Here is a 20,717-nt window from a genome sequence, read left to right on the forward strand (position 1 = left end):
GGTAAGTGTTACTCCTTCATCATGGAGGCTGAGTCCTCAGGTCTGGACCAAACAAGACAACAAGCAACGAGGCAGGAAAAACTCACTAGGTGGTGCTAAAGCTGCTCATCTGTCTTCCTTCTTCGATCACAACCCGTCCTGTGTGCAGTGCTGAGCGAGATGCTCCTCACTACAGCTGCTCATTTATTCCCTCTGCTGAGCTGCAGCTGCCTCTGAAATGGGAACACAGTCAACATTTAATTAAACATCACTCTCAGCGAGCATCAGCAGAGTGCAGACTACCATCATTGATCATTTAAAAACTTATCTTTGATTAATCAACTGGTCTGTAACCATCACAGAGAAAGTTAATTCAACTGGATAAATAATGACTAAACCATGAATAATAATTTTTTTTTATTAATGGACAATTATTTAATTTAAATGTATTATTATTAAGGGGCGGCACGAGACTTACTTTATAGAAGAGGCTTCACATGCTCCAGATTCGTGAACCCGATGCTGCAAAAGTGAGCTCCATTTCTTTCACCAACAAAATTGTTTCCTGAACTTCTTTCCAGTTGAAACGACTTCAAATACACAATTTCCAGAATTTTGTACATTTCAGAGCAGATTATTCAGATTTTCTTCCACCTAGTAGGTCTCTCCTGTAGTGGAATCAATATATTATTGTCCCAACTCTTGTTGTCATAAATAAAAAAAACATTACTTCAGCATTTAAGTTAAAGCGCAGTCTTACTGGCCTGTAGCAGAAAAGTTCATTTTGTAATACTGAATACTAGTTTATTTAAAAGCATTATCCACCAATACAGATGACTAGTCGATATAACTGTGCAACCCCAGTCACCTGAAGGCTCACAAGATGATTTACAGAGCAGAAAGCAGGACGTCTAAAATGTTTGCCCTTCTCTCTTGCAAATGTGTGAAAAAATCAATTCTTCACACATTTGCAAGAGAGAAGGGAATTCTTAAACTCAAGACAAAAAACACAGAGAAAACAAAGCTACTTGTCAGTTAAAATTGTCGTGACCAGAGACAAAAGGGTTGCAAACCTCTGACTCACATGTGGAGAACACAACAGTACAACTTTCTTCCCCCAGTCACACAGTCATAAAGCAGTTAATGAGCAGCCCCACAGAGTCATGTGTTGTAACAGAACATTTTATTAAAAAAAGATGTATTTTGTAGAGATGCAGACATTTTCAGTTTAAATACAATCTAAAATTAATCTTTTATATATTTATATTTTTTTTCATAATACTGTGAATGGACTACTTTTAAAACAATTTGCATCTAGTAATAATCCTATGACCGAGTAGCAATTAGCAGGGTAGCTACAACGCAAGCAGACTGTAGAGTTTGTATACAAATACACAACGCACAAACAATAAAACACATATTTGCTTCCTGGTCTGTATCAGCTCCTCATAAATAATGTAAATCCAACGACTGTGAACGAGGAGAACAGCTCGAACGTTATTCATCTTCACCTTCTCTTTTCCGTTTCTCATAAATATGAAACACTTTCCTGGTCGGGATCACATCACAAGTGTGTTAGTTTGTCTGGAATGTTTTTCAGTTTGAGTCCTCCAGGCTGCTGCTTTTCTGCTCCGAGCCGCAGTTGCAGAGCCGGACCATGATGCTTTGCAGGCTGGGCTCCACAATACCGAGCAGCGGCCTTTGGGAAGGGTCCCCGTTCCAGCAGGCCTCCATCAGCTGCCAGCACTCCTCATCGAAACTGGGCAACCGCTCGGGCCTCGCTCCTGGAGACGACAGAAGAGAGCCGTCAGGGCTTCGTGTTCGAAGACGGACAAGTTTTTCCATTTCTATTCGTCTGCCAGATAGAGAGACCGCCTGGAAAGGACGGTGTCGGTCTGCTTAGAAGCAAACTGGTTTGGTTCGATGTAGTTTAAAGGCGAACCGACCGACCACAAGATGTTTTGACAGTACATGTAATTTTAACTGCCCATTTACTGTCAAGAAAGCATTGTATATGATAGGTGATGTTAACATATGCAAATGAAAAATACTCCTTCAACCTGTTATTTCACATAATCCATTCACTAAAATTGTTCAATCAATGAGAGTTCACTATTCTTGTTAAGTTTGTAAGAAAGTCAATAACTTTTTTTTTTTTTTTTTTTTTAACTTTTTTTAATGAACTGAGCTGCTGGAGTGAAAGCCATCTGTTTATGTTTGTTTACCTTTTTTAACGTTATTCCAGAGCTGGTCCTTACTGGAGCATTTCTCAAAGGCCTCTGGGAGTTTGACTGAACCAGTGCAGAGGTACCAGAAAAGGATCCCGAAGGCGTAGACGTCCACAGAGTTATCATACTTTCCTGTGAGAAGAGGCGTCACAATGCAGAGGAAACCTTTGAACGACTCACAACATTCCTGCACAATTGGGTACAACGATGACATAAGACGTAATTCCCCCTCTGATGAGATTTAGTCTGTAATGGTTCATGTAACATGGTTTTCCTCTCAAGAATTTAAACAAACTTTTGTGAGCCACTAACAGCTGCTTATTCACACAGCTCCGACCAATTAAACAGTCTGAAGCTGTGGCCCATGTGACCGTTCAGTGAGCTACCTGTGAACAGCTCTGGAGCCATGTGGATGGGCGTTCCAACGATGCTGCCGGACATCATGGCCTCTGGTTTACAGAAGCCCAGGTCTGTGATCTTTGCACGATTCTGCTTGTCCAACTGGAGGAAGGAGAAAAAAATTAAAGGAGTGAAAAGCTTGTTAGGTCATGAAACGTTTTTTTTTTTCCTAGAAAAAACAAAACAAAACAATTGGTAGCTGTTCTAAGAACTGAAAGGGATTTGTCAGGTGCTGTCTGTAAACACACCATTTCAAGTTTGTTTTAAACACTTTGGGTAGCGAGCCACCAGCACCAAGCACCAGAGCTCAATGACCCGGGTAAGACACTCAACCATCATTTTCTTGAATCACTGTCACCAATAAATGTCCTGAACACAGCAGAATACTAAGAAGCAGGGCAGAGGGCTCTCTGAATGGTTTGATGAGTATGAAAATGGTTTCATGCAGTCACCAGATCTCAACCCCCAAACACCTTACTGTGACACTTTATGTTGTTTTTTCCTTTAATTTGTCACCCATCAGAGCACAGACACAGTAAACATCTCAGAGGTCACAGGCTGCTGATCTTACCAGAACATTCTTTAGCTTTATGTCTCGGTGCAGGAGGCCCTGACCGTGCAGGAAGCGGATCCCTTCCACCACGTCCAGAGCGATCTGAAGTCTCTCCCTCAGTGATAAACCAGCCTGGTAGAGATGAGGACAGAAGAGCAGAAACAGCGAGATGGAAGATTAAGTTTATCTGACACATGCCTGTTTCTAATCACGGCACCGTCCAGTCACCTTCAGGCCTGTGTAGAGGTCTCTGTGCAGCCGCTCCATGATGAGCAGCACGGCGATGCTGGAGCCGCCGCCGTAGGTGTAATCGATCACAGAGCCGTGCAGGTCGACGAGACGCTCGTGCTTGGGCAGAGTCCTGAAAGAAAAATGGTTCAGTCGTATTTTTATTTGATTTGATTTGTCCTTTATGTAATCAGACAAGTCATTAGGAACATATTATTTTTTACAATGGCAGCCTGTCACATCATCATTAAACAACCACTTTTTTACATTGAAGTGACAGAATATTGCCGAATGTTTGTCCACGTGACGCAGCCTCAGTCCTGCATTCCTCAGGTTTACGGCAGCTTGAGCAGGCGAGCATTAATATAACAAGCTGGCACGATGACACAGCACCGCCTCAAGGCTTCAACAGTCAAAACTAGTTTTTGTACCATGGGTGGAGTTTGGCCTTTGTAACAAGGCAGCTGTCACCTCCACTGAATAGAGTTCTGCTCTTGATGAATCTGCTTCTAAGACTTGCACAAGCTGCTTGAAAATTCACATGCACACCTCTAAGTGTCGGTAAAATACACTGCTATCTGGGACGAGTGCACAGTGAGAAGAATTAAAATAAGTTTCAGACACCACAGGTGCTGAGATCACGCCACGGCAGCTGCCTGTGTGTGTGTGATGTTTACACGCTCGCTCTTACTAACTCACCTTGTGTAGTGAAACTCCAAAGCCAGGTCGTTCCAGTGTTTATCGTCAGGTGGTACCACAGACTTTAGGGCGCACGGGTAGCGTCCTCCCCAGCTGTCACACAGGTACACGACTCCGTACTGGCCCCGACCCAACTCTCGACCCAGTTTAGGCTTGCCTGTCAGAAAACAATGCAGTCGTGAGCATCGAAAAATAAGATTTGTCGATTGTTACTCAACTCAAAGTTTGGGCTTCAGTGAGCTAAAAGGGGAAGTTTCTCTGTGCTCAGCTTAAATCTACGTTCATGACTTGACAGCAAAGTAAGAGAACTCTCGTGTCAGGTAGTTTTTTGTTTTTTTTTTAAACAAATTTGTACACAATATCATTCAAACCAAAGGTCTGGTGGAAATACTCAAGGTCTAAAATGGCTCTGAGAAATACAGTAGATACAATCAGGATAATTAAAAGTGAAAAGGTATGTTGTTGTTGTTCGTGGTGCAGACAGCCAGTTTCACTTGATGTGTGTGAACAATGGGAGGGTTTGGTGGTGACTCACCGTGTAGCAGCACATCTCTGAGGGAGCGGCTCTCCAGAGACAGGCGGGCCAGCCGCGGGGCGTGGTCCTTCCTCACACGCAGCCACAGGTCCTCAGTGCGCTCCAGTCGCCCTGTGTGCCCTTCCTCCAGCTATGAGCACAAGCACGTGACATTACGTCTCATGGTTAGCATTGACAGCAGCTGCTAAACGACTGGTTTCATTTGTTAAACGGTTATTTCATTTTGGCCAAATGGTGGTTTACGTTTTTACGGTTGTGATTTTGTTTCTGCGCGTGTCTGGTTTACATGTTCTCGGTCCATCCTGTTGCATCTAAAACTGTCACGTTGTCACTGACTTCAGGTCAGCTGCCTTTGACCTCTGTGGCGACGTCGTCATTTGTCAGACTGGTTAATGCACAATTCGACGCAGGGTTACTCCTCGATGTATTTTGTTTTTTTGCCGAGTTCTCATCGCCGGTGTTTGCTTTGCGCTCAGCTTTAACTTTAAAGTCAACATGAGAACAAGCATGCTGTGAAGTTTGGTCACTAAACTGCAACCACATCCCATCAATAAAGTATTGAGAGTGAGGCACCAAGTGTATGTAGGTGGTTCACTGACAGCAGAACATGTATTGCAAATTTCCTTTTTCTTCGATTGCAAACCAACTTTAGAGCAGCATGCTCTAAATGTGTTGATGATGCTCTTGTTATCATAACTAGTCATTTTAACAACATGTTTTATGGAGCGCATTAATATGTGTAACAGGAAAGAAGTGTGCATCAATTAAGAGTAAAGGATGAATTTCTTACATCATTCACTCAATGTGATATGTTCTTTACAAGAGCAGAGCCCTAAAGTTTCCAATAACTACAACAGAAATGTTCTTGACAGGTAAGCAATGATTTCTGATGTATTAAAGTCTCATGTAGAACTCATTTGACCGTCATTCTGCTCTTATTTTCTGATATTTTGTCTACTCTGAACTGAACTCCTTCCAGTGTGTTTTGATAAAATTTGACAAAGGATGATAGTTTGCATGCAGCATGTTGTGACATGCTTGTCAGTAAACCGCATCAGGTCTGAAAGCAGGATGTGCAGGAGTGGAGCGCACTGAACCAAATGAAAATGGGTACAAACAGCAGCCTGAAAATCTGACCCACACTGGTCCGTATCAACAAACATCAAACTGTTGCAACGTGGAGCATCTTAGAAAAGCGTCTTTGTCATCTTTTCACTGCAGAATGAAAAGTATCCTGCTTTTAAATTCCTGTGCGATGAGGAACGCTTTCTTTTCTACTTTGCACATTCAAGAGCTCCTCTGTGTCAAACTGCATACTGATGTACTGCAGGCCAGAGTCTCTGTCTTAGTCACAGACAGGAATGTGACAGTAGCATTATGTTATTTTATTGGGTTGACTTTTTTGAGCTGCACTCAGTCAAATAAATGAATGAAATTAGGATATTTCTGTCAGTCAACAGCCCTGAACATACAACGCATTGCCAACTCAGCTCTCCTATAAGACTGCCGCGATAAATCAGTGTATTTGTGTAACTGCATTAGGAGTGAAGAATTAACGAGCATGGAAATGCAGTCAGTGATGTGACACACACTGCAAGTCATGTGATGATTCTCATCACAGCAATTTGACTGGAATGGATTTGTCAGGGACCTCATGAAGGAGGTCGTAGCTATCAGCATATCGGAGCTTAAAAAGGCAAAACATTTCATGTGAAGAGAAAAAGAAACGCTGTAGCACGAGCTGTGCAGCGCCTGAGAGTCAATACAAGCTCTCTATAGAGAGGACATTGAGGGCATGACGGGGAATTCACACAGATTATGAATCAAAGTCCATTTGGGACAATATAAGACAAAATTAACATGCGGGAAGTGTAAAGTAGAAAGAACTAGTACAAAACCTATTTTTTTGCTCAGGTGATTAATGTCACACTCATTCAAAGCTACAATAAACATAGTGTCTGGCTGCATTCCTCCAAAAGCTGAGGCGGCTTCAGCTTTTTGGCAGCTGCGTTATTTTGCAGAAACCCCCTGCAGCCAGCACAGCCGCAGCCAAAACAGACTGCCCTCATTAAAATGAATGGGAAGACCTACGTTTTCGCCACACTGCCTGTCTGATCCGAAACCAGCCTTAAAGGGGCTGTATGTAGCAATTTCTAACAGTTTACATGTATTAATCACTTTTTTATTGGCCATGAGCAGACTGTTATGTGACATGAAAAATCAGACCTTCTCTCTCAGTTGCCTACGAAAGCCTTTGAACAATTTGTTGAAGCTGATTAATGCTGCTGGACTACTTTATGCAGAGTCTCCAGTGCCTGCTCCGCTAACAGAGGGCAGCCATAGCCAGCGTTAGTTTAGCAATGGAGCCCTTTAGTGTAAACCAACAACTGGCTTTAAACACAAAAAGAAATGAGCCCCTTAGATTCTACTAAATCATCATTAAAACAAATGTTTTAATCAAATATAATCAATTATAGGCTGAATCATACAAGCTTAATCTGTCTACATTTAATACTTGAAAGAAAAAAATAAATAAAATGAATAAAATATTACAGAACAGTGAACAACAGATTATATGGTCAGAGAAAAGAGTTCTTTAAGTTTTTTAAGGATATTTAATGAAGAGTAGGAGTATACCGGGGCACTGAACTACAAGAAAGAGAAAAAGTTCACCTGGCGCAGAGATGCTGCAAAGGCCTCATGGGAGCTGTTGAGGCGGGTTCTGAACTGGGAGCAGATGCTTCTGGCCAGCTTGGCAGCACTGAGACTTTCTATGGCGTCCTGGGCCACCTTCCGCTTCCACTCTGGTGTGATGGCAGGAGGGTTCACAAACGTTATCCTGTGGATTATCTAGAAACGAGACAGAGTGAGGTCACTCTCTCGGAAGTCACCACGCTGTTTGAAATCGGCTGAAATTCATTTGACTCTGACCTGCTTGATTTGCTCCCAGAAGAGTCTTGTGACGGAGGATCCTGAAGTAAAGGTGACCTCTACATGATAGGCAGCATTTAATAACTGGGACAGAGAGAAAATGAAGTAAATGTGCAGGAAAACCCAAAAACTACCAGTGAATGTCATCTGAGTTGAGCTGATGGAGGCTAATGAGGTTTACAAATTTTTCTTTGAATTTTTCTTTGTTATTCAAACATGTATTCTCTTTACAGGCATCTGTGTGACCCATGATGCACCCTTTGTTTGGTTAACTTCCGTTAGTTTCACACTTAAGTATAATGGTTAAATACATGGTGGTGACAGGAGACAGAACAGGACTGCTGATTCATCTGACAACACATTTAATCATTTTCACTGTATTGTTTTTTTTGTTTTTTTTTTCCACAAACCTGTTTGAGGTGATTGGAAGTGATATTATGGAAAGAGGATTCGATGTGAGACTTCTCCAGACTGTTGAGACATCGCTCCAGAGTTCCTACGAAGCTCTCCCTCAAATAGTCCACAGAGCTGATGAGCTTATTTGCCACAGCCTGATTCAGACGGACTACTATCAGCTCCTGGATCTGGTGGATGCAAGATTTGATCTCCTTTGACGTAACAGGCTCTCCATTAGTTGTTACAATAATGTCTGCAGTTGACAGAGAAAAAGAGAAGGAAAGTTTGTCAGGTTAAGATGTAGTGAACGTAACCAAGCGCTACAGAGAAATGCTAATACTATGAATACTAATGAATGTTGTCAGATAGTATGGAAGTCACTTTCAATCAACGATTAGCACAATATTAGGAAGTGAACATCGCTGAGCCCTTAACTGTTTTATACAGTGAAGTGTTTCTGTTGTTTATTCTACACTGCTTAATTTAAAAGGGGTGGACAAAACAATAGAAATGCCTCCATATAACACAATGCAACTCAACAGGACAAACTGCAGCTTCCAAACCAACCACACAGTCAAATTAACACCTTGAGCGCGTACCTCCATCAAGGCCCAATAGTCCGCTTCAATTAAGCCTGAGCCAGTGTCACATGAATCATATCTAGATCATCTTAATCCAAAGTTGTATTTGTCCATCAAGATCAATGCCTTATTCCCCAAGAAATTAACAAAAAAGTAAATGGTGTCTGTTCTGGGTTAAGACCCATCCTCCAGCAATGTTTTGTGGAAATCAGTTCTGTATTTTTTGTGTAATCCTGCTAAAAAACACGGGCGATAACATAACACAACACAACAACAACTTAATATCATCACCTTCATGAAGGGAGATTTTAGGACTAATTCTGGAGAACTGTACAGAACAGAAAGAGGCAGAACACAATATCCTGTAAAAGGCCTTTCTAAGCTACTCTCAACTAGAGACAGTGAAAACTTTATGGGCAGATTGTGAGGTGCAGCTGACTCAGCAGTATATCTGCAGGTCTGACTAGAGTCTAAAGACAATAAAGAGGTAATTCAGGCTACAGACTAGAAAACCCATTTAAGACAAGTTAGTTGTCCGTTTCAACTCCATCAGAGACACAATTATCACAAATCCTAAACAGACTTAACAAAAAGAATCTGAGTAGGTGGTGGTCTGGGTTCCACAAACTAGACATTTCTATTAATAGAGAAATAAAGAGGGAATCTTTTCTCATTAAGTTGAAGATGTAAGAGCAAAACATAAAAAGCCACACGTGGTAATTCATTGTGAAATCACAGATTCAATGATATGTTTTGTGCATCTCAAGAGGAGAAAACAACTGCTGATGTACAGCAAACAGGGGCTTAAGTGAAGAGATTAATTCACTTTTTCAGAGTTTAAAAACTTTTTTTTTAAAAAACAACATCAGGCCACCTCTGGATTAAATCCAAACAATATCACATATTTCTTTATGGACAAAAGGCAACTTTATTAAAATGTTTCAAAAGGATCACAGCTTGTCTGCTTAATTTGAAGCATGTGAACTGTTAAGAAAAAAAAACATAACTCAATAGAGTGTGTGTGTAGTAAGCATGCCAAAAAATTATTTGCTTTTTCTAAGAAGTCTGACAGCAGCAGAGACATCCTCACAGAAATCTATAAATTAATTTTGCTGTCCATGTGGAAACAACAGACATGATAACTACTGATAAAGTCAAAACGTGTCCTGTTCAAAAGCCAAACAAATAGCTAAACAAAATCAAATGAGCATGAGGGCGCACAGGATGTATAAAAGACCCAGTTGGGGAAATAGTGCAAAATAATACTCATTTTGTGCTTTAAAATACTTTACAGTAATATTTCCAGCTTGTTTGCACACTCTCCTATTTTTGTTTTTGTAGCTTTTTGTTAATATTCAACTTGATGACATCAGAGACAATTATTTGATATAAACAAGTTTAATCAGATATTCAAATCTTCACTGCTGTCACAACTATCCTCAGGGGCAATAGTATCAGTTCCATCAACTATTATATACAGTATTTGTATTCTTCCATTTATAATGTCTTCGAGATCAACACCTTCATAAATAAAATGGATAATCTTAAGTAACCACAGAGAGGAAAACCCACCTGCCTTGTGGCGTTTATCTGAAGTGCTTACTCACTAACCTGTAAACTCCAGGTTGGCAGCATCCTCCAGCAGCTGCTCCTTCATGCTGCTCAATGTCTCCACTATCATCTCCTTCATCTCTTCCTGTTTGCGGTTTGCGATGGCCATGAGGGAGGTGAAGAGTTCACCCTCTTTCTCACGGGTGTACTCCAGCCTGCGTGGCGTTATCTGCAGGTCCCTCTGCATGTCAAAGGCCTGCAGGGGAGGGGAGCAGAAGGGACAAAGGTCTGTTGGTGATTTTTCATGGGCATGCTGGGTCGTGGCAGACTGAGACTAAGCAGCTCTTGCAGTGGGAATAATTACTGTAACGCTTGTGACTTGGATCATCCTCTTACCTGGTTAATGAAGAGATCTAGACAGCGACAATGAATCCCATTAAGCAGGTTGGCGGCCTCCACCTGCTGGTTCTGAAGCACTTGGCGAGTAAAAGGCACCAGCAACCGATGCAGTCTTTCGAAAGCCTCGCCCAGCATGCTCTGGGGTTTAGCACCCGGTGTGGGCATCTGTGTAGGGGCGCCACAGGAGCAGTTTCCTGTCGGGCCACTAAGGAAGCCGAGGGAGAGAAGCTGCTTATGGAGGGCGCTCTTCTCCTTTTCCTTCTCGGCACGGCGCCCGGGTTCTGGGGAGGCTGACGGCATGGTGTCAGGGATACGAACAAAACAGATGGGAAAGGGGAGCATCTCTTTGACCTTCCAGAGCTCAGCCGCCTGCTCTGTGCTTAGAGAGTCCTTGTTGATGGCGTACAGTATGATGGGGACCACGTTACGAGTACAGTCTTCCAGGGCTTCTTCTATGGGTTGGACGCTCGGACAGGGCACCACCATGACCTTTGCTTCCTGGGGACACAACATAAACAAACAATAAAAAAAAATGTTACAAGATGTTCAAGCAATGTGGTTTGTATTTACAGGAAATTATTAGGAAATATCAGAAGGATACGAATGTATTTAGTTGCCAATTTTTTGCTCTAGCCTGCCACTGCCTAAAAAAATGTAGGTAAAGAGAATTTAAAGCTTCTTAGGCCTGTCACGATAAATACTTCTGTTGGATGATATACTGTCCCTTAAATAATTGCCATAAACACTTCTACCTTTAAAAAAAAAAATATTTACACTCAAAGCTCAGTCGGGCTTGTGCACAAACTTCCAACAGGGTGTGTGTTAACATGTTTAGCTTACATGTTACAGTTAAGCTTTCAGCTAAGTCCTGTTCACCATAAAGAACGCAAATGAACAGTTTTGTATTTTCTACCAGAAAACATAAGCAGCTGTTTACTTTGAAGATAACATGTTTTAATAAAATTCATCCAAACTGACATTTTATGTTCCTGACATAAGATTCTGAAGGTGAAAGTCAAAGCAGCAAAATTGGAACCCCTGTAACATAAAGTGCCCAAAGCAGATGAAGAACAGTTTTTAAACCAATTTATGCCAGAAACTGTGAAGACAGACACCACTGCAACCGCAAGAAAAGAACACATACACACAAATCACATGCTCCTTCTATTTCAGAACACAGAATGGTAAATAAATATTTGTGCTGGTCCTGGGAAAGTCTGCAACAGGGCAAAAGCATTGCCCAACTATAAAGGTTTTCTTAACCCTTGATAAATAAGGACATTTACAAAAATAGACTCGGAGACAGCTTGAGAGGGAGACCATGACGAGGGAAAAGACAGCCAGAGAAAAGAGGCAAAAAATGACCCGCAGCTGCACAAAGGAGACAGTCAGTCCTGTCTCCAAGAAACAAGAGCGGAGCCCATCTGAGCAGTCTCTTTGGAACAAAGATAGCCTGCAAACATTTTGTTCACAACCAATCAGAATCAATTTAATGTTTGAATTGGCTCAATGTAGTTCCTTTGAACAACAACCCTTCAAGGAAATGTCTGTGTCCTGTTTTGAAGCTACTATTTTGTATAGTATTTATGCTTCCGTCTGACCCAGCTCCACAAAGTGACACAGTCGAGTCAAACAGCCACGTAAGAAAATATAATTTTTTGCATTAGCATATTTTAAGTGTGACTGCTAATATCACAGGTATTCGCTAACAGGCAGACTTCCTCGTGAATTCATGGAGCAATGGATCTGAACATAACAGAATGTGTACCTCTAAAGAATTTTAGAAACGTGATGATGGGATGGCCCCTTTTATGTCCTCTGGCTGCTTGAGTTGAGTCTGAAAGCACTGGTAAACTCAAGGATGAAGAGAATGCTAATTAAGTCAGTTCTCATCTGTTGGCCTCTAAAACAGGTTACTGTGATTATTGCAGGAGTGTGTGAATACCACAGTGAGCAGAGAGATTCTGTGCCTTTGTTTACTCCAACCTAAACATGTTCAGCTGTTTTTCGTTCAGCAGAAACATAAAGACTGACACTACTTTAGTTTGTGACAGACTTACTTTTAACTGCCTGGCTGAGGAAAAATTGTGGATTCACAACCTTTCAAAGTTTTAGATTATTTAATTTACTTTGAAAGCAGCAGACTTAAGAAAAAAAACAACCTTTAAATACATTTAATCATTCTGTCTCTCATCTGTGATAAGGCATGATGATATTAAAAACATTAACTCTGCTGTTCAAAGTCTCTGAGGCGCTCTCAAGTGTGACGAACTTTCTGACCCAAATAAGGGACTGCAGGTGTCAGCGCCTTTCAGAGTCACTTGTGAAAATGACTGTATTCACTTCCAGACATTTTCTTCCCAGGTATTCACCTATAATGCTGATTTTTTTGAGAGTAGACTCTGATAGACCTTGAAGCAGCAATGTAAGAACTTTTAAAAGATATCTAGATTTTATCAGCTTTACCAACACATAGTTCAAACAATGACAAACAATGAGGAACCTCATGCAAACCATGCATTAAAATATAATAACTCTCAAACCTTACGTCTAATTCAAGTTATTCCACAATACTAATTTAAGTATTAATGTGCGCTTTTGAAAATGCAGTTAATGTTGATATGTATAATGTGTGTCAACATTACCACAAACTGACTTTTATGGTTAAAAACAGTTGCCATTGGTGTTTTTTTTCCCGACATAAGTAACGCAAAATCCTTTAGTTTTCTGCCTATCGAACAAGCAGTGTCCCAGGATTCAGTAGTAACCATGGCAACTTCATCGCAGCAATGGGATTGGGATTTTTAACATGACCTAGTCATGTGAATCGCACCAGACCAGCGGCATTACGTAAGGGGGTTGGGCGGGTGGGCTGCTCTGAGGCAGAGCAAGGCCTAGTTTCTGAGGCTGTGTGACGCTTGCTCAGAGGCCTTGGTCTAAAGGATTATGCACTAATTTCCTCGTGTCACACATGAGAAGGAATGACTACAATCGTAACACCATGCTTAATCAATTCACTCTCACAAGATAGTGTGATTTTAAGGTCCATACCACTGCCAATACCAGTTCTTCCTTTTTCACATAACTTCATCGGTAACCTGTGAATCTGTTTTAAAGAAGAGTGCAAAACCTGAATGTGAGAAGAGCAAGTGGAAAAGAATGTATTTCTTAACAGTAGCCCAAATCAGGTAAAGTAAAACACAGAACAACACAGGAAATAATCAGCTCTGCTCTGTAATCTGTTACTGCTAAGCTGTGTGAACAAAAAGATGTTGTTTTTCACACAACACCAGCACTAATTTAAGAGCACTTTGAATAAAATGACAAAGGAAAACCATAATAAAACGTTGCATAATATAACATCACCATATGAATTTTCTCAGTGGTGACTGTAATGTCATTTAATCTGTTCTTGTCATGGGATATTTCACAGACATGCTTGAAGAATATCCAAGAGTCTCCCAATCATGACTGAAATAACTGAAGTGAAACTGACATGCTGCAAATCAGTCAGCAGAGGTATCCTCCAGTCGACGCATATACAAAATATTTTACAGCGTTGATTCACTGAACACATTTGTTTTTGGAATACTAGATTGATCTACTTATGTGAAACTATGAGTGCCGTAAAAATATTAACGCACCGATCCCAACAGTTGATGGGGCTCATATCAGTTCCAGTGAAAGCTCCTGGGGTGATTTAGAGACCACCATCTCTCATCCAAGTATGTTCTGCCTCAGCTCACCCCTATTCTACATTTTGTTCTAAAAATATAGCATGGTCACATTGTCAAGCCTTACTCTATGTAAATGGAAACTCTGAGTGAATGTGTGGAAGCCCAAGAAGAGGGAACAAAGCAAGGCCAAAAAGGACCAGTACATAACAGTTTCATATCAAACTTCTTGTCTCTGTGATTTAAAGCCCACCTGGAGCAGTGGATGATGCAGAGTTATCTCCAGCTCAGCTAGCCTGTGGGCCGGGTCCTCGCATTCCTCGTGAATCTCCAGGTCTTCCCGGGGCACCGTATCCCAGCGGCCGCAGTTAGCTGCCAGCTGGTGCACAAGCTCATACTGGCCAGGGAGCGCCAAACTCAGCCGTGTCTGTCTCCCGTGGGTGAAACACAGCTTGCGCCTCTTGCAGACAGTGCCCTGGACTCCTTCACAAGCCTCTCCGGCCTCAGGGCCCAGCGGCAACAGTCTCTCCCCCAGAAGGCAGTTGAGCAGCTGGTAGCGGGCAGTGCAGTCCTGGCCGAGTACCAGGATGTACGGGGCAGCACCCACAGTGTTGCGTAGGAACTCTTCTTCGTGGACCGGGAAAGAGATGCAGCTTAACTGGCCTGGGGAAACAGAAAATGATACAGTTTATGATATCTAGCAGTGGATAAGAGCAGAGCTTGGTTATCTTCAACCTTATCAGTAATTCAAAACAACACTGTTTACTTGGGCACTCAATGACATAGTATCCTTCATATCAGAGCGTCATTTCCAGAGTATACAGTACGATCACTGTTCCACTGTGGAGATGCTAAAACATATCCAATCAGATATTTTTCCTTGGACTACTACTCCCTTATCTAGCCCCAAGATGTGGCGCACACACAGAAGAACTAATTCAACCTCATTATGGAGGGTATCAGACATAATCCTCAGTGATGCTGAGTCACAGTGTAAAACAGTTATATAACAAAAGAGAGAAGAGAGGCCTATTTTATATTCAAGTGAAGTCCTTTTAAACATACATGTACCCTTACTGTAACTCTCATCTAGAATTCCCATACACGTACTCACCCTGTCACCTAACATGACGCATTAAACCCTATTGTTTCAGACAGGCTTGTGCAGAGCATCTGACAGCATGACTTGCACGCAGTGGATAGACTGTGCTGAACAGGCAGTCAGTGCAGATCAATACATAACCAAAACATCAGATCAAGTAGTATTGTAGGATCTTTCTGCGTCATGTGATGCACATTTTTGTCCAGATATGTGGCCTAAGTGTAACCAATACACTTGCTAGATGAATCTGGTAAGTAGGTGAAGAGACAGGTTTAGGTTTGCCCATGAAAGGCAACATTACCATCTAATTTTTCTGTTGATTATGGCTAATCTTAAGATTACCATTGTTCATTCAACACTGAGGACAATCATTTTAACCCTCTAGGCATACCAGCCACTCTGGTTAGAGTGATGTATTACAGTTTATCTGCATACCATCACTGCTGTGTGTTAAAGCAGTGTTTCAAGGAAGTACTCATCACAGATCAGTGAACAGCATATCATAGAGCAATCTTAGTCTGGGGTGGTTATAGTGGAGAAGTGTGATACTTCAATATGTAATAGAACAAAAACAGTGAACAATAGGCTCATTTTTAAGTTGGACTCAAAGCCACTAAAATATGTTGACAGTACACCTAGTTATTAACAAACACCTGAGTCACAAATAATGCAAAATAAAAAAAGTTTCTGATGTCTACAGCTCTCAACCAGCTTGTGGGTGCAGCATATTTGGTGCACTTTAGTCTGCTCATGCTTCAGAGAGGGGGCTTAATCTCTTTAGTTTTCCCTAACCCCTTATCAAAGCTTTTTTTTTTAAACTTAGCAGCAGCCATTTGTTCCTTTTGCTTCACTACAGGACACAGAGGTATAACACACGCTTGTATCTAGGATGCCCGAGCATGTTTTCAAACCTACCTGCCTCCAGAGAAGCTGACTCCGAGCTCATGGTTGATGCACAAGTATTGCTGTAATTCTGCCTTATTTCCCGGAAGAATAAATTCGTCTCCTTCAGGTTCTTCTTCAGCTGGACGGTGTGCTTGTTGTAGCTGTTAAATATCTTCGTCAGCTCCCGAGATAGAGGAGTCGTTTTCTGTTGTTGTACATTTCCCTCCATGGTCATCAGGTTGCTCCTAGACACCTTAAACTGAACTCTCTTAGCTGTGTGTCAATAAACCCTGATATCACACTTTTTATTTTATCTTTTTTTTTAAGTTATTATTTGTTTTAAGTAACCTGATCGTTAGTTAGTAGTCATACTTGTCCACCCTCCGGCTCAACTAAATCATCTATTTGTCTTTGCTGTAACTTATCATTTACATTAACATTTAGTGGCGGACAGACATCAGTCTCTACAGTGCGTTGAGTCAGTGAATAAAGGCTGGGCATTTGTTGTGTTGTTGTTGTGATGCTGAAGCTAGCTAGCTTCACGTCGCTGCTCCAACGTCGATCTTGTCAGCTCGAGACGAGATTTTAACGATAAGCTAACCGCTATTTCGGCATCTTGTGTTAGCTGCCCCTTTTCTGGTTCACACCGTCTGACCGTCTGCCTGAAAACTGAGGAGCGTGTTGAAAAACAAAGCACAGCGTCCACAATAATGCGCTAAGCAGCCTGCTGTGTTTTGTGACCTAACTTAGCTGTGGTCCAAGAAAGCGTTAGCGCTGCTAGCCGGAGGGCATCCCCTGCCCGTCCTCGACTTGGCCTGGCACAGCAGACATGTCCTTTAACTTCACGTAAACAGTCCAGAGCACCGTATCACAGCCGTGCAGCTCCGTGTTTAAGACCCTTGGCAGCTGCCTCTAGATGACAACAGGATGAGCACAAAAAAAAAACAAAAAAAAAAAACGTCCGCGTGTCCTGATGAGACTCCGCGGGGAAAAAAAAGATCTTCCTAAACTGGCACCGGCCCGGGGAAACCAGCGGACATCTTCTCCGACCGTGGAGAGCGACGACAACACAGCTTAAATAAAGACCGCCGTTTGGTCTGTCGATGATGAAGATGAAGAGGAGGGTCGGTGGTGGTGGTGCAGGGTGAGGTGTGTCCGACCCAAATCACATAGCTGGGTCCAAGCAATCAAATCACTGCAAAACAGAAAGTCGACACAGCCAAAGTTAGGGAGAGGAAAGGGCGGGGTTCGAGATGGCGTGCTGCACTCTGGGAAATGTAGGAATGTGGGTTTGATACGTCTACTGTGTACAGTGTGTTTGGATGTCTTTGTAGTAAATGTGTTTCAGTGACTGTAATGTCAGTGCTTCCAGTGGCAACAAGGTAAAGACTTTATATACGCTCAGATTATACACAGAGCCAATAAAGAAGCTAACAAACAGATTAGATGTGAGAATAACAATAATAGAAGTACTCACACTATCAATTTACACATTTTTTTAAAAGTAGTTTCTAATCCAAAATGTTTACTCACTGTCCCTATTACTCACCAGCATTTAATCAGATAGTGCAGACAGTTTTCAAAGTGCATATAAAGCAGCTCAGGGCTTGAATCTGACCAGTGGCCCTTCAATGCATGTCATCATCCCCTCTCTCTACCCCTCTCCTGTCCACTCTTGAGCTATCCTAGCTAATAAAAGTACAAAAACTATTGCATACAATCAGTTAAAAATAAATAACAAGAAGGGTAAATACAGCAGGCAATGAGCTGACACATTGAGTTTCTCATCATTTCAACTTTAGTTCAAGAGGCCCTATAACAATCTTATACATGGAAAGTTGTTCATGTCTCATGAAGAACATACTAATCAGCCTGTGAAGACAGTTGTATGATGTCATCTGTGGCTCTGAAGGTAGCCTTGTACAGAGCCCTGATGATATGATCAGGGTTATCTCAAGTTTGGCTTGAGAATTCCAATATATGACAGGAGGCCTGTGTTACAAACTCTGAGGCTGAGGTTTGAAAATATGTGTGTTTACCAGGCATTGTGGGTAAAGCAAAAGACAATAAATGCACCGTGAGAAATCCAGTCTTTCTGGAGCTTGACCTAAAGGGAATACCTCGGGATTTGCCCTTTAAGGTCCAATGTTTTTCCTGGCAGTAATGGGCTTCCATAATGACTACAGTAAATATTAAGAGATTTAAAAAAAAATAAATACAACATATCATTCATTACTAACTTGTTAGCACATTTTTTTAAATTCCAGTGTAAGAACATGGAGATGGAACAAGAAAGATCTTTCTTGATGGTTACATACACCATCATCAGCATATTAATGTCAATTCTATGGCTAATTCTGCTCACACATACTAAACTGTCTACTGTTTACCACTCCCCACTCTCATCTTAGACATATACTCACACACATTTCTGCACCTCTTGGTTTGACATAAAACAGACATCTCTGTGCATAAAGAAATCCACTTAATGAGCATTAGTTAGAGGAAAAAAGACTAAAACATTATCGAGAGATTTAGAGGTAGAAAACCAGATAACCAGTTCTAGTCATTGTTGGCAGGACTCCATGCTACTAATTAGCCCTCTCTTCTGGCAAATATACTGAATTACATAAACAACAACTTAAATTAGACGTAATGGATGGCCAAATCTTGGTGATTTATGGTGTAAATATGTTGGAATATGTCCACTGAGTGCAGTCAGACAAACTCATAAGTATTCACTGACATTGTTTCCATCATCCCTCCAGTACATTTTGTCTGGTCTCTGTGCTGTTCTTTTCTAGCCTGTGTCTTCCTGCGATGAAGTGTGTTCAGTTCATTCTTCTGCTGGGTTACAGCACTGTGTGGGCCAAGTCTGACTTGTGGGTCCAAAAGCTCTTTCATTGTTTACTTTGTGCATACTGTTCCTTTGCACGCATGAGTGAAGAAGCTCTGGCACGTTATTCAGAAAACTGAATGGCAGACCCAGCGTGTGTTCCTGACGGGTTAGGAGGTCAATTAAGATAGACTCTGAGGGAGCAGCCAATTGGCTCAAAGTATTACAGCTGAGTGTTGCTGAAAACTGAGGGAGTCTGTTCACCCTTTCTTCACTTAGAAGTACTTATCAGTTGTGTCTGACATCATATTACAGAATACATAGGATATTAAACATTGAATGTCCTATGCATTCTGTAGAAAGAAAACTTTGGATAGAGCCACTGTCTGTGTCCGGTTTTCAACTGGTTCAAATTAGTCAGCCCATGGTCTCTAGCTGGTGGCTGCATGCTGATCTCTAGTGGCCTACAACTGTAATGACGCTACTCATCTGGCCTCCAGCTCTTCTCTTTATGTCTCTCAGTTCACTTCAGACTGCATTTTTTTTAGGTCAAGCTGACCGAATAGTTGAATGACCAAACACATATTCTTGCTATGTGAAGTCAGCTAGGATTATAATTCAATCTGGCTAGGATGGTAGAAATCAGAGAGGAAAACTGTAATTTAAAAGGGACTGTGAGTGTCATAGCATGCAACTGTAAGTGTGTCACTCTTAATCATCCATTAGAAGGTATAAGTTATGTTAGAAAAGGAAAAAAGCCACAGTAATGAAAAAAACAAAAACACAATAGAGTAATACTAAATGAGTGTATATCTCATATTTGATGTTATCATTAGTGGTGGAGAATGCAGACCTCATAATGTACTCATAATGCACATATCTGGGCTACTTGAATGTTTCACAATAATATGTCATATGATTAGATACTATTAACTATGTATTTATGTGTATGAAGCATTTTCGGTTGTCTGTAGTCAGTCATAGTTTACTAGTTGTTTATACTGGGCTACCGTTTATGTATGTATTCTAATTTAGAGCATCAAATTAAAAAGCTCTGTTTATTTTTTGTAAACTCTTAACCTGTTAAGCACCCAAAGCTGTCAAATTGTAATGTAGCAGTGTAAAAAACTGTAATATTTCCCTCCAAATTGTTGTGAAGTAGTATTATAAAGTAGCATAAAATTGAAATCCTTGAGTGAAACACCACTACCTCAAGTCTCAGAAAACCAAATGCACAACAGTATCCTTAATAACATTTCACATCTATTATTACATAATAAACTTCTGTAATAAAAACATTTTGTTCTGCACAATGGTCTCACACACTTTTCTTTTTGTGGAGCGCTTCTTGTATGTCACTGTGCACACCAATTGACAGCAGCATTCACACTAATGCTGTTGGCTGCCTTTCATGTCCTTAATTGGCTTAGCTGCTACTACTTACCAACAAGCATCTATTACAAATTACAACTACAGTTGTTGATGTTGCTATTTATATTGCAGGTTGCAGACTGGGCTGATCTACAGGCACAGGCAGAGATGGCTTAGATTAAACTGTGTTTAACAAACAGTCTGTTTGGAAATATATTCAAAATACAAACATGTAGAAAAACAATCTCCCAATTTATTTCAATGTCAATGTATCTGTTTATGTTTTGTGTTTATTTTCATTTGCTTTTTACTTTTTCCCTCTCTTTTTGTGGTTGTTTATACTGTATCTGACGCAACATAGATTCTTGAG

At 41.2% G+C, this 20,717-nt stretch overlaps 1 protein-coding gene across 1 annotated transcript; it reads right to left on the reverse strand.

Annotated features, from left to right (window-relative positions):
• Positions 1 to 1,141: 1,141 nt before the first annotated feature.
• dstyk (dual serine/threonine and tyrosine protein kinase) lies at positions 1,142 to 17,385 on the reverse strand. Its single transcript, XM_037100473.1, has 14 exons — positions 16,171 to 17,385; positions 14,407 to 14,816; positions 10,477 to 10,977; positions 10,141 to 10,336; positions 7,963 to 8,201; positions 7,553 to 7,636; positions 7,295 to 7,471; positions 4,622 to 4,751; positions 4,087 to 4,243; positions 3,388 to 3,520; positions 3,178 to 3,291; positions 2,594 to 2,708; positions 2,205 to 2,339; positions 1,142 to 1,763 (listed from the first exon to the last, which is right to left on the reverse strand). The coding sequence occupies exons 1-14, from the start codon at positions 16,373 to 16,375 to the stop codon at positions 1,576 to 1,578; spliced, it is 2,784 nt and encodes a 927-aa protein (XP_036956368.1). The 5' UTR covers positions 16,376 to 17,385; the 3' UTR covers positions 1,142 to 1,575.
• Between the last annotated feature and the right edge of the window lie 3,332 nt (positions 17,386 to 20,717).

Source organism: Acanthopagrus latus, chromosome 6 (assembly GCF_904848185.1).
Source record: "Acanthopagrus latus isolate v.2019 chromosome 6, fAcaLat1.1, whole genome shotgun sequence".
Taxonomy (NCBI): Eukaryota; Metazoa; Chordata; class Actinopteri; order Spariformes; family Sparidae; genus Acanthopagrus; species Acanthopagrus latus.